The 14675-nt window shown below is 55.0% G+C and overlaps 1 protein-coding gene across 1 annotated transcript in view; it reads right to left on the bottom strand.

Annotated features, from left to right (window-relative positions):
• The window catches only part of LOC137454421 (zinc finger protein 850-like), a 345652-nt gene that overhangs the window by 172282 nt on the left and 158695 nt on the right, over positions 1 to 14675 (bottom strand). The window contains exons 5-6 of the mRNA XM_068164461.1: positions 4437 to 5270; positions 2513 to 2518 (exon numbers count right to left, since the gene is read on the bottom strand). Coding sequence (XP_068020562.1) covers positions 2513 to 2518; positions 4437 to 5270 — 840 coding nt within the window. The remainder of the gene's footprint in view (positions 1 to 2512; positions 2519 to 4436; positions 5271 to 14675) is intronic.

Consider the following 14675-nt stretch of genomic DNA (forward strand, 5'->3'; position numbering starts at 1 on the left):
CACAGGGCTCTGAATCCAAAGGAGATCCCAGTAGGAAATACCAAGGTTCTAGCTACAAATCATGAAGTCTGAGCTTCATCTTCAAGGATCCTTCTGAAGTCACCTTCCACTGCCCCCTTGGGCTCTTCTGGGCTCTCAGCTAATGCATCCATGTGGCAAGTCCAGCTGCCTTCAAAGCAGTGTAAGTTGTTCACAGAAGCTGAGAGGCTCTTTCCATTTTGCTTGGAGGGGCTCCTGATTGTCATGGGTTGAGTTGACTCTGCTGCTCATATCCAGACCATGCTGCAGCCATGCCAGCCTCAGAAATGAAAGTGCTGGCTGGAGCAAAGGATGATGGGGCTTGAAGTTCAGGTTGCAGCATGGGAGGTTCCCTGTTCCAGTTACTGCCTCTGGGTCCTGGGATTTTTTGGGTGTTGGTTGCTCTGCTGGGATGGCAGTGGGACAGGGAGGGGTAGGGGAGCAGCTCCCTGCTTTGGGCTTTTGCCTTGCTTGCTGCTGCTTGCTGCTGCTTTCCACTGTGCCTTTTCTGCACACAGGCTGAGGTCACTGTACTTTTGTATTCTGATGATCTGATTTGCTCAGGAAACTCTTCTCTCATTTGTTTCTGTATCAACACAAAGAGGTTTTGTGTGGTGTTCTTTCCCCCTCAGTTCTGTGTTGGAGGAGGCAGAGAGGTTTTATTAAGCTGCTGGTTCAGCTGAACCCAGTACATTCCTTTTCTGGAGCCCAACATGAGGCAGGAAAGCATCTGCCTTGTGGTTACCTCTGGTGCTTTGGAATTTCAGCCCTGAGCAAGTGCAAAATCCTCCCCAGCTGGGGAAAAGTTTGGGAAAAGTCTGTGGTCAGCCTGGGAGTTCCTGAGAGACAGAAATCACTGCAATGTGCTTGGGCCTGGCCCATGCCTCTCGAGCCCTTCTCATCTCTGTGCAGAGGGCTCAGGGGCAAGAGAAGGTCTCTGGACCTACAGACAGTGCCACAGGCATGGCAGCTGGGTCAGAGAACCAGTTCATGCCAGGATCAGCTGCCCCTCATAGTGAATGGTGCTTATGACCAGGATTGTGTCCCAAATATTACCAGAACATGCTTCTGTGTGTGTGACTCAAACCCCCTTTGTCCCCCCTCCCTTCTGGAGTTGGGCGGGGGGACCTTGGCACCACTGAGTCCAGGTCAACAATCTGCCTGGGCATGTTTCCACCCCTATGGCAAACAAGGCCCAGGCTACATGTTTGTTTACCCTGTTTATGGCGTGTGCTTATGCTCATTTGGCAGAGTATCAGTTGATTGGTTAATTATTGTGTTAGCAGTGGGTGCTGACTGGAGCAGTATTCTTTGGGGCAAATGGTAAATAGGAGTTGTTTGGTAAACAAGTGCCCCCCACGCTGGTGTCCGTGCCTATGCCTGCGTGCGTCTCTGTGCCGCTACGGTCCGCCTCGCCCGGGACTTGAAGCAGCTCCAGAAGGCCTCGCTGCACATTGCCACTGTTGCCCGGCTGGGGGCAGTGCCGTGGAGCGTGGGGTCAACTGCCGCATGAGCCATCGCCACGGGAGGAAACCATGGCAGCCCCTGTGCACCACCGGTCCTGAAGCGCTACAGCCCCCAGAGCGGGGAACCTTTGCCAGGTGCTGCGCTTCGTGGAGCCAGCGGCAAAAGCCTCTGAAGCTTCCCCTGGGAGGCTCCAGGACCTTTGTGCTCTGGGAGAAGCAGCAACCCCGCGGCACAGCCACGCGGTCGGCGCCGTTCTCTAGTTCCTCATGAGGGCACAGCCGTGCCGCGCTGTCAGGACTCTAAACACATCACCAAGGAAAGATTTCATGAGGTTCTCAGCTCGTGAGGAAGCCAAACCTTTGCTTTATACAATTTGGGTTCAGGTAGTGCTGAAACTGTCCTGGGTTGAGGGTTTGCCGGTCACCGACCAACCCCTCCCCCACTGCTTTTCCAATCAGTTTCAACTCTAAATTCTAGAACTCATTTGGTTCCTCTGAAGTGCCCAGGCACAAACGTTCTGCAGAGGTGGTTCCACCAACCCAATACTGCTGCCTGTGAATAGAAACTAAATCCCCTGCTGCATAGTTTGTATATCAATAGACTACCAATATATCTATTCATTGATATCCTTGCTGCTCATTCCTGAGGGCACATCTGCAACACTCCTGTAGGGAAAAAGAAGCTTACAAGGAAAGCAGCTGATCCTGCAAAGGACCAGGAGGGATCAGGGTCCCCATGGGAACAAGAGAAAGAGCCTGGGCTGCTGGCTTGGTTCTTATCTCTGGCTTTGGAAGATGGCCAAGGACAAACAGTGGATGAAACAAGCAGCAGGCCCCAGCAAAGCAAAGGAAATCTCTTCTCCTCTGTCCAGGCCTGTGTTTCAGCTGTGAAGGAACTGCCCCAGGAGCTCCATCAGCTCCAGAAGAAGCTTTTATTCCCCACCTGTACAGTCCTGTGTTTCAGCCATGAGGAGCAGCTGCTCCCCTGTCCAAGGGAGAGAATCTGAGAGGCACACACCACAGCACACCCTCTGCTTTACTTGTGTGACCATGGGGAGGACGTGAGGAAGTGGAAAGGAAAACCCAATCCAGTCCTGGCTGCAGGAGTCTGTGACTTACAAGGGAATTGTCCTCCCAGAGATGCTGCCTCAGTTTCCAGTGGGAAATGGCCTAAGAAGAGCAGGGAAGCTGAAACTGCTTCTGGTCCTCCTGAAGGGACTCCCAAAGCATCTTCACAAGATACAAGGGACCCAAGGCAGAATTAGAGGGGCTCTGCCTCCAACCAGATGGAGGGGAGAGACAAATTGGTTTGTTGGACTGTACAGAACCAATGTCCTGGCAAGTTGAAGCCATGAGAGGATAAAGCTTTAGTAGATACAGGTGCCCAGAGTGCTCTGACACCATCAAACCATGAGGGGTGGAACCCATCTGTGTTTCTGGTGTGACAGGAGGATCCCCACACCTGGATGTGTTGGAAGCTGAGTACTGGGATGCAAGCCAGTTTGCTTTCACTTGGAGGCATGGAAGGAGTCACTGGATTCAGACTGCCCCAAAGGTGGAAACACAGCCCCAGCATTTGCAGCATTTGGACTGGGCATGGACTGATCCAGACTGTGCTGGAACAGAGTGGAGCTGCAGAGCACCTGCAGTGAGCAGCCCTTTGGGTACTGCAAAGAGACCTCCTGTGGAGTGAGAATGGACAGTGCCTGAGGTGTGCTGCTGATTGCTGCTGGGCATGGTGCAGGTGGCACAGAATGAGGGCTTGGGAATGTCAAAGGTTAAGTTGAAAATTTGCTGCCATTACTCCATCCTGCCTCATGCCACCTTCACAGGGACAGTGCTGGCTGGAGCAAACTACTACAGGGCTTGAAGTTCAGATTGCAACATGAGAGGCTTCCTGTTCTGGTTGGTGCTGTTGGCTTCTGGCTCTCAGGTGCTGGCTCTTTGCTGAGGGGGAGGGCTGCAGGGGTTTAACTCCTGGCTGCTGCTGCTGACTGCTGTGCTTCTTTCTGCAAACAGCCTCAGGTCAGTGTGCATTATGGGATCTCATTTAGATTCTTCTCTGTTGATGTTGTCTCAAGTCCTTATCTCAACCCAGAAGGTTTTTTGGTTCCTCTGTGTGTTATTTTTCCCTCCCTTCTGTTTTGGGAGGGAACAGGCAGCTTAACCTCTTCTCAGCTCTTCAACCTGTTACAGCCCCAGAGTGGAAAGCCAACAGAAGCTTTCTGAGTTCTTCCAAAGATCTCCATCAGCTTCCCCCTACACTCTCCAAAGATCTCAAAAGTCAGTCCCAGGACCATCCAAATCCCAAACACCTAAGATCACCTGAAAGCCCCTGCAGAATGCCTCTGAGATGCCCCTCAAGACTCCTCTGAGAGCCTCATTTTCCCCTCCCTGAACTGGGCACACAGCTCCACCCCATCTTTTGGGAGCAAATGCCCCCAAAATTCAGGCATTGAGGCAGGGATATCTGAAATAAAAGCAAACAGACAGGATTTGGGTAACTTTTGGGTTTTATTGAGACAATTGGTCAATGGACAGAGGATTTCTTCCCCCAGGGAGACACAAAGCATTGGGGAAGAACCAGACAGACCCTGGCAAAGCCCTGCCCAGCTCCACTGGGAGCTGCAGCTGTGCCGACTCAGCAGTGTAATTGTTCTCATTAGCAATAATTGGTGTTCAGAAGGGCAGGAGGTGTTTGTTGCTGCTGGTGTCCCCAGTCCCTGAGAATTGCAAAGGAACAAGGGATGATTTTGGTGCTGGAAAGGCCCTCTCAGAGGGGTCAGGATTACCCCACAGATTCTAGGTGGATTTATGCCGCCCCTCCAGTGCAGGCTGCTCTCTGGTGTGGGTGCAGTGGTGATTGCTGAGGGATCGCTTCTCGCTGAAACTCTTCCCACAGTGACCACAGGTGAACAGCTTCTCACCAGTATGGGTGCAGCGGTGACCAACGAGCGTGCCCTGGTGGCGGAAGCTCTTGCCACAAGCTGCACAGGTGTAGGGCTTCTCACCAGTGTGAGTGCGGCGGTGAACAATGAGATTGCTCCTGTGGCTAAAGCTCTTGCCACAGTCAGGGCAGGTGTAAGTCTTCTCACCAGTGTGGGTGCGGCAGTGAACAATGAGATTGCTCCTGCGGCTGAAGCTCTTGCCACAGTCAGGACAGGTGTAAGTCTTCTCACCAGTGTGGGTGCGGCGGTGAGCAATGAGATAGCGCCTGTGGCTGAAACGCTCGCTACAGTCAGCACAGGTGTAAGGCTTCTCACAGGTGTGGGTGCGGTGGTGCCCAATGAGCGTGAGCCTATGGCTGAACGCCTTGCCGCACTCAGCACAGCTGAATGATTTCTCGCCAGTGTGCACACGACGGTGCTCTGCGAGGTTCCCCATCTGGGTGACGCTCTTACCGCAGTCGGCACAGCTGTACGGTTGCTCCCCGCTGTGGATGAGTTGGTGCTGGATGAATGCAGTACTCGTGGTGAAGCTCTTGCTGCACTCAGCACAGGGGAACTGATGCTCTCCAGTGTGGATGCGGCGATGGATGGTGAGAGTGGAGCTGTGTTTAAAGCTCTTGCCGCAGTCCCTGCAGGTAAAGGCCTTCTCACTGCTGTGGGTGAGGTGGTGTTTCCTAAGAGTAAAGATCTGCCTGAACCGCTTGCCACAGCTGTCACAAGAGAAGGGCTTCTCTCCAGTGTGGGTGAGGCAGTGCCGGGTGAGATTATAGCGCTGGGTGAAGCTCTGGCCGCAGTCAGCACAGGTGAAAGGTTTCTCTCCAGTGTGGGTGCGGCGGTGCTTGATGAGATCAGCGTTCCAGCGGAACCTCTTGCCACAGTCACCGCAAATGAAGGGACAAGTGCCAGGCTGCGGGCAGTGGTGCTTCACTAGATCTGAGCTATCTGGGAAGCTCTGCCCACACTCAGGGCACTGATTCAGCTCTTTGGGTGACACTGAGGGACCTGCTCTGGCTTCATCCTCCTCCATACATTCCTCCCTCTCATCCTGGTCACCTTCATCATCATCATCATCCTCCTTTTCATAGTTGTCATTCTCAGCATCATCCTCCATCTTCTCCTCTTTTTCCTCCTCATCTTCCTCTCCCTTGGGACTGCACATTGGCTTCTCCAACTTGATCTCTGGGTGCTGCTTCTCCACCCAGCTCTTGCCTGGGTCCTTCTGTGAGGCCATACTGTGGCAGGAAGGGGTCACAGCTCTGCAATAAGGAAGATGGAAGCACCTGAGCCCAGGATCTCAAACCTTCAGATCCTGCCTGGGTCATGACACTCCCTGACTCCCAACACCCAGCTGCAGAAGAGAATGCAGAGGGGACCTCAAACCTTCAGTTTCTGCCACAGTGTGGGCACAGACCTCCAATACCAGTGCTGATACCCCAGGTTCCTGTGATCAGTGCCCTGAGGTACCCTGGGGCTTACAAGTGGTCTTGTCCCACTCTCCTCAAGCCTGGTGGCATTGGCAGGGTGGTTCCTGGCCCAGCCCTGTCCTTTGATCTCCCCTGGCTCAGACAATGGAGGCAGCAGCACTGAACAAGGAACACCAAACCACCTCCAACCTTCTCCCACCACCCTCCAAATCCCAACCCCCAAACATCACCTCCTGCTCACAACTCACCCCCAGCAGCCTGGAGCATTCATCAACTCCCACAACACCTGATGTGCCTCAAGCTCCTGGAAAGGTGAAATATGCTGGACAGGAGGAGGTTGGGAGCTGCCCTGGGGGCTGGGGTCCTGCTGTTAACCCACTCTGGGTTTCTTACCTGTTGGGCTGCTCCAAGGGGCAGATCTGCAAACTCTGCTTTTCCACAGCACACAGGGGCAGGGATGATGGAGAGAGAGGGATACAACTCCTGCCACAGAGAAGCAAAGGGCTCAGAGGGGAGCACTGACCTACAAGGGATGGCTCAGCACTGTCCAGGACCAGGCAGCACAGCTCAGCCTTGCTGGAGGCAGCTCCCAAGCCCAGCAGCACAGCCACAGCACACAGCCAGGGCTGATCAAGATGGGAGGACTCAACAAGTACAGACTCAGCTCCTTGCCCAGCACACAGCCCCCAGCACACAGCTGCAGGCCAGCACCACAACACAGCTGCCTCCACACAGCCTCTCCCAGGCCTTGCCTAAAGCTTCCTCCCACTGCCTGCGCAGGGCTCTGCTGCCTGCAGCTGCATTTGACAGCAGATCTTGCTCTGGACCCAGCTCTCCTCCCTGGCTCTGCCCCCACCCCACACACTCTGTGCTCAGCTCTGCCCTGCACACACCTCTCTGCTGGCCACTCCCCAACTGAAGATCACAGCAGCCCTCAGGACACACACACTGGTACGGTGGCTCAGTTGGTAGCACATAAGACTCTTAATGGGAAGGTCGTGAGTTCAAGCCTGCAGTGGGCAGTAGTGTCCTCCCTACTCTAGTCGTGAGGTCTGTGGTAACAGGTTGGACTTGATGATCTTTGAGGTCCCTTCCAACCTTAGGAATACTGAAAAGGGAGCTTCATGATCTCTGCAGATGCAGCAAAGGGGGAAGGGCCTTGGGCAGCTTCTTGCTAAACCTCTTCAGCCCTCACTGGGATGCTGGAGGAGTCTCTGGCTCCTGCCCAAACCTCACACCTCCAGCACCCTTCACACACCTGCAGCCCAAAGAGACTCACTGGAAAGGGTTTGGCTTCCTTCTCTCCCTGACCATTTCTCTCAGCTTGCTCTTTGCAGTTCTCCTGGAGCTGCCACTCCACATCCCCAAGAGAAAATGAGGTTTGATGGGAGGGCACAGTGCCCATGGGCTGCTGTTCATCTCCCAGCTGACACAGGCACAGCTGCAGCACAATTCACTCCTTTCACCTCCTGAAATGCTGCCAGATTCTGCCATTCCCTGCACACTCATTTGCCACATGGGCCCTGCATCCTCTCCCCTTCTTGGGGGGACAAGGCCTAATTCCTGCCTGACCACTCCCAGGCCCTTCCCTCAGTCCCAGCCCATCCATGTCCCTGCTGCCTTGACTGTCCCATGGTCCTGTGGACCCCACCTCCACTGCCACTGCAGCTGGAAGGGTGGAGTGGGAAATGCTGTGGCTGAGGAAGCATCTAAGGAACTGGGATGGAAGCAGCAGCACAAGAATGGAAGGGGCCTGAGACTAAAGGCTGGGATCAGCTGGAGGGCTGAAAGAACAGCACCAAGCCAAGGGGGGGTTACAGATGAGGGCTGGGGAGGGACCCTGCAGCCACCTCAGGCAGCAACTGATGAGAGCAAGGGGGACAGAGAGGGAGTGAGACCTCAGGTGACTCCTGCCATGGGGGATGGCTGGGCTGTGTGGCTAGGAGCCCTGAGTGCCTGCTTGGGCCGTGCTGCATGTCAGGAGGGGTCAGGGGACTGTCCTCAGCCAGGCAGGATTTGGGGTTTTGAGCTTCTGGGGTCAGCTGCTGCCAGCATCATTGGAGGTAGGAGTCAGGCAGAGCCACACAGCTGCTGAACTAAGCCCTCCCACCCCCTGCAGCCTTCACACTCCATCTCTTCATCCAGTGCTCCAGCTCCACTCACTTGCTGCCCTCTCAAAATCCCCATGACCCCACCAAGGCCCCAGGGCTGATCTTCACAGCCAGTAGGGCCCTACAGAAGCCCCTGGATGAGAGCATGGAGGAGAATCCCTGTGGTGGGTGGAAGGCACTCGGATGTCTTACACCAGAGAGTAGAGACCTCCAGAAGGGACAGCAGAGTCCAGAGGGACACCACAAAGTGTCATCTAGCTTAGTTCATTCCCACAAGGCCTGCACCCACTCTCTACAAAGGAACAGCACAGGATCTCCAACCTCCTTTGCCCTTCCTCTCTGCTCCCAGCAACATCTTCTGGCATCTCTCTCTGCAGAGGAGCTTTGAGGCCTTGGCAGTGCTGCCAACTGCGGCCTGCAGCGGCCTGGCTCACCTGGGAGCTGCCTACCAGACTCTGTAACTGCAGCTCTTGGGTATGGGGGGAGGAGGGGCAGAGAGGCATGGGGGAGGGGGAAGGCATTTGGGGCCTGGGGTTCTGGCCTGCTTTGGTGGAGCTCTGGAAGAAGCTTTGGCCTAGGGAGGTTGCTTGGCTCCCGTGGCCCAGGCGCACTATGGATTGTTGTGGATTGGATGCTTTGCACTGTAGGATGCAGCTCTGAACAGCACAGCCATGGAAACTGCCCAATTCTATCCAACCCTCTGGGCACAGCTTGGCATCAGCTCCTTTCACAAGGCTCAAAGAGAGCATCTCTGCCCCTGGCCTGGCACAATCCTCACAATCAGGACAGGCTGGGGGAGGAGGGGATAGGAAGCAGCCCTGCAGAAAAGCACTGGGGGATGCTGCTGGACAAGAAGCTGGACAGGAACAGACAGCGGGAGCCTGCAGCCCACAAGGCCAAGGGCAGCCTGGGCTGCACCAAAAGCAGCAGGGCCAGAGATGGACAGAGGCCATCCTGGCACTTGGCTCTGCTCTGCTGAGACTTCACCTGCAGCACTGTAGCCAGCTCTGGAGCCCTCAACACAGGAAGGACATGGACCTGATGGAGAAGGCCTAGAGGAGGGACACAAAAATGATCAGGGGCTTGGAGCAGCTCTGCTACCAGGACAGGCTGAGGGAGCTGGGGGTGATCAGCCTGGAGAGGAGAAGACTCTGTGGAGACCTAGGAGTGACCTTCTGGTACCTCAAGGGGGCTACAAGAAGGCTGCAGAGGGACTGTTTGAAGCCATTGCCTCTGGTCCTGTCCCTGCAGGCTTTGTAAACTAGAGCAGAGCAGATTGAGATTGGAGGTGAGGAACAAGTTCTGCACCAGGAGCCTGCTGGAACACTGCAACAGGTTGCCCAGGGAGGGGGTTGAAGTCCCAGGCCTGAAGAGGTTCGAGGTGAGGCTGGACAGGGCTCTGGGCAACCTGAGCTAGTGCAGGATGTCCCTGCTGACTGCAGAGGGGCTTCGACTGCAGCACCTTTGCAGCTCCCTCCCAACCCAAACCACTCCAGGATTCTAGGAGTCTAAGTGCAGCCTCCAGGGAGAGCAGGAAAAAGATGAGGCAGAGGAAGACAAGGAAGAGGACAAGGAGAAGGAGAACCAAAATCCCTTCCAAAATCCTCCATATTACTCCAACCTCTGCCAAATTCCTGGAAAGCTCTTCCAGCTCTGCAGAGTTCATTCTGAAGAGAGCTGAGGGAGTTGCTAGGCTCAGGGATGTCTTGCACACTCTGCACAAATGCTCCAGAAGCTTTCCAAGTGCCCTCAAAACCAGCAGCACAGCACTGCTGCCACACAATGCCAGGCTGCAAGGGACCCCAAGGCTCAGCTGCTCCAACCTTGCCAGCTGACACTGGACTGGAAAGGAGCTGGCCCAGCCCCCTGCCAAGCTGAGCCTTCCAACTCTGCCCTGCAGGGCAATCCACCACTGCCCTGGGGAGAGGATTCCAATGGCTGACTGGCAGGGAAAAGCTTTTGCCTCTGCAGGGCACTGTTCCACTTCAGCTCAACTCTTGCACCTCAGAGCCATCCCCTAAGCTCTAGAACCAGTTCCCAAGCCCAGAGCCTGACCCCCGAGCTCAAGAAGTAGCCCCAGAGCCAGACCCTGAACTCAAAAAGCAGCCCTGAGCTCAGGGAACAAGCTCCTGAGCTCAGACCCAGACCCCAAGCTCTCGAACCAGCAAGCAAAGTTAGAACTACTTCCCAAGCTCAAGAACCAACCCCCAAGCCCAGAGCCTGACCCCTGAATCCAAAACCAGCAAGTAAGGTCAGAACCAATTTCCTTAGCTCAAGAACCACTTCCCAAGCTCAGAACCAGCCTTCAAGCCCAGCACCAGCCTGCAACCTCAAGAGCCAGCAACTAAGGTCAGAACCACTTCCCAGCTCAAGAGCCAGCCCCCAAGCTCAAGAGCCAGCAACTAAGGTCAGAACAACTTCTCAAGATCAAGAACAAGCCCACCAGCCCCCAAGCTCACACTCAAATCGAACATACAGACTCAGCTCCAGGGCTCAGAGCCAGCAACTAAGCTCAGCTCCACTTCCCAAGCTTGACAGCCAGCCCCTGAGCTCAGTGCCAGCCCCCAAGCTTGAGAACCAGCACCTAAGGTCAGAACTACTTCCCAAGCTCAGAACTAGCCCCTAAGCTTTAGAGCCAGCAACTAATGTCAGAACCACTTCCCAAGCTCAAAAATCCACCCCCCGAGCTCAAGAACCAGCCCCTGAGCCCAGAGCCAGCCCCTGAACTCAAGAACAAGCTACTGAGCTCAGACCCAGACACTGAGCCCAGAACCACTTCCTGAGCTCAGAGCCAACCTTGAGCTCTAGAACCAGCAACTAAGGTCAGAACCATGTCCCAAGCTCAAGAACCAACCCCCAAGCCCACAACCATTTCTAAAGCTCAAGAACCAGCTCCTGAGCCCAGAGCCAGCAACTAAGGTCAGAACCACTTCCCAAGCTCAAGAGCCAGCCCCCAAGCTCAGGCCCAGTCCCCAAGCTCGAGAACCAGCAGCTAAGGTCAGAACCTCTTCCCAAGCTCAGAGCCAGCCCCCAAGCTCAGCACCAGCCCCCAAGCTCAAAAGCCAGCCCCTGAGCTCTAGAGCCAGCAACTAAGGTCAGAACCACTTCCCAAGACCAAGAACCAGCTCCCAAGCTCAGAGCCAGCCCCCAAGCTCAGCACCAGCCCCCAAGCTCAAAAGCCAGCCCCTGAGCTCTAGAGCCAGCAACTAAGGTCAGAACTACTTCCCAAGCTCAAGAGCCAGCCCCCAAGCTCAGGCCCAGTCCCCAAGCTTGAGAACCAGCAGCTAAGGTCAGAACCTCTTCCCAAGCTCAGAGCCAGCCCCCAAGCTCAGCATCAGCCCCCAAGCTCAAAAGCCAGCCCCTGAGCTCTAGAACCAGCAACTAAGGTCAGAACCACTTCCCAAGCTCAAGAGCCAGCCCCCAAGCTCAGAGGCAGCACCCAAGCCCATAGTCTAACCCCCGAGCCTGACCCATGAGCCCAGAGCCAGCAATTAAGGTGAGAACCATTTCTAGAAGTATTCAAGAGGGGATTGGATGTGGCACTTGGTGCCATGGTCTAGAAACAAGGTCTTGGGTGACAGGTTGGACTTGATGATCTTTGAGATCTCTTCCAGCCTTGGTGATACTGTGAACCACTTCACAAGCTCAAGAACCAGCCCCCAAGTTCAGACCCAGCCCCTGAGCTCAAGAACCAGCAGCTGAGGTCAGAACCACTTTCCAAGCTCTGAGCCAGCCCCTGAGTTCAAGAACCATCCCCCAAGCCCAGAGCCAGCCCCTGAACTCAGGAACCAGCTCCCAAGCCCAGAACCTGACCCCTGAGCATAGAGCGAGAAACTAAGATGAGAACCACATTGCAAGCTCAAGAACCAGCACTCAAGATCAGAGTCAGATCCCAAGCCCAGAACCACTTCCCGAGCTCAAGAAGCAGACCATGGGCACAGAAGCACATCCCGAGCCCAGCGCCAGTACCTCTAGATTGAGAACAGGCAACTAAGGTCAGAACCACTTCCCAAGCTCAAGACCCAGCTCCCAAACTTAACCTCCTGCCCCGCCTAGGGGCACCAGAGCTGCACACAGCACTCCAGCTGGCAGCACACAATGCTGCCAGCACAAAAACCATTGCAGCAAAAAGCCTCAAGCTGTGCTCAGCTGCCAAAACCAAAAGGACCTCAACTTGGCAACAAGAGAAAGGACCAAACTCAGCCAAGACACTGATCCAACACCCAAGGCTGCACAAAACAACCAGCAACAGCCTCAAGCAACAGCAGACCTGCAGCTGGGCTGCAAAGCTCTACAGGAGAAAACCACTCCAGAAGGGCTCCAGGGCCTCAGGGATTGCAAAGCCCAGGCTCTCACTCTCCTCCTGCACAAGGAAAGCTTCACTTGCCCACAAGAAGCCAAACACTTCCCCACACCAAGCCATCCACACCACTTGACTTTCAACCTCCTTCAAGCCCTTGCCTGGCAGCACCACTTCCTCAGCCCACAGCTCCAGCAACACCACAAGGCCTTGAAGGTTCTCCTGCACTCCACACCTCTCAGCCACACCCACACCCCTTGGCCACCCACAACCCAACAAGCTTCCTGCTCACCACTTCTCTTCCCAAGCCTCACCTCCCTTGGGCCCTCTCAGCACACCACCAACTAACCCCAACAGGCTCCAGCTGACAGCACTGCTTGCAAGAATCCCAGGCACTTCCAAGGGCAGACTATGAGCCCAGAGGCAAAACCCAAACCTTTCCCCTCTCCACAGGACTCTCTCCCATTTCCCATTCTTCCCAGCACCTCCAGCACCTAAGATGCATTTGCTCTGGGGCAGCTTCCTCACACAGCCACACAATTGCCTGGCCTGCAAAAGACCTCTCTGAGCATTGAGGCCAACTGCCAGTGTCGTGGGATGGAAGGGCAAGGCCAAGAAGCCTCCTCCCTTCCCCCTTGTAAAGTAAAAGGGAAAAAAAAATTGAAGGGAAAGGAAAAAAAAAACTCGCAAGCTGAATTAGCAAAGCAGTGAAGCTATATTTACAAAGCAACGTAGGGAATGCAGGGGATTATTTACAAATTTACAGTATCTACAATATATACAAAGATATACAACAGAGTAACACAGAAATGAGAGTGACCCCCCTCAAGGCAGAGGGGGTTCCCCACCTCCGCTCTCCCCTCTCTCCCCCCCTTTCCCCAGAATAGGTCAGAAAAAGGGAGAAAGAAGAAAGAAAGAAGTTAAAAGCAGTTTTGTGTTAATTGGAAAGGAGTCAATACAGGCTTGGTATCTTATCGGCTTCAAGGCCGAAGCCTTGGCAGAAAGCCCAGCACAGAAAAAGCTGCAGCACGAAGAAGAGGCGGAAGCAAGACTGACTGAGAAGTGCTGGAAATGTCCAGTATAGTCCCAGCTCAGAAGGTGCTTCCTCCCACTTTACCAATGAAATAGTTTAGACTATTCCTTCCGTTTACCAACTTCCGTCCACCATATTCCCTTTCTTAAGGGGGCAACGTCAACCGGCCACAGCCAGTCACACCACCACCAGGGACACCAAACCATGGCCCCATGGCCACACCTTGCTGCAACACCTCCAGCCATGGCCACTCCACTGCCTCCCTGGGCAGCCTCTGCCAGGCCCTGACCACTCTGCCACCAAACTCATTCCTCCTCCTCTCCAACCTAAGCCTCCCCTGCCACAATTTCAGGACACTTCCTCTCGTCCTAGCACCTGAGACTAGGCACAAGAGCCCAACCCCCACCTCACTGCAGCCTCCTTGCAGGGAGCTCTAGAAGCCAAGAGGTCTCCCCTCAGCCTCCTCTTCTCCACACTAAACACCCACAGCTCCCTCACCTGCTCCTCTCAGCCCTGCTCTCCAGACCCTTTCCCACCTTTCTTGCCCTTCTCTGCACCTGCTCCAGACCCTCAAAGTCCTTCTTGGAGTCAGGGGCCCAAAACTGACCCCAGCATTCCAGGGGTGGCCTCCCCAGGGCCCAGGACAGGAGGACAACCCCTGCCCTGGCCCTGCTGGACACAGCACTGCTGAGACTTGCAGAGCACTGCAATTGCTTTGCTCACTTGCAGCAATCATTTCCTTCCCTTCCCAGCTCATTGCACAGCAAAGAGCAGCAAGGGAATTGCTTTGTCTTCTGCTGAAGCTCCTCCAAGGAAGCTGCAGGACTCCTCACCACCAAAACCATCAAGAACAGGATGCCCCCAGCCCAAGCCAAACCTTTCAGTCCAAGTCAATGCACTTCCTCAGCCACAAGCAGACACTCAACAGCTCAGCCTCATTTGGTTGCCTGCCAGCAAGCATTTCCCCAGTGGCAGAGCAGCTGAAACACAGCAGTCTGCTTCTGACCATGCTTCCTGCCAGCACAGCTGACAAAAGCTCTGCACAGCTCTCAGCCTGCAGCCACACAGCAAAAGCTCCTCCTGCCCTGAGCCTTTCTGTGCTCAGGAGGCCTACAGAGAAACTGAGAACCACTCTGCAACCCCCCAGGGAATCTTTGTGCCTCAGGAGATTGCAGAGCACAGAGGCCTTGGAGGGGTGTTCTGGGCAGGGGGGCTGTGGGTTTGGGGTGATTCTGACACCTCCTTAACCTCTCTGCCCAGCTCTGCAGAAGGCCCAGCATCAGGGGCAGGCATTTTGCTGCCAGCCCAAGGGCTGAGGCAGGAGCACCCCTGGCTGCTGGCCCAGCACAGCCAGATGCAGGCATTGGCAGTCTGG

Source organism: Melanerpes formicivorus, unplaced genomic scaffold (assembly GCF_026170545.1).
Source record: "Melanerpes formicivorus ecotype bairdi unplaced genomic scaffold, bMelFor1.0.p_v2 SCAF_80, whole genome shotgun sequence".
Lineage (NCBI taxonomy): Eukaryota > Metazoa > Chordata > Aves > Piciformes > Picidae > Melanerpes > Melanerpes formicivorus.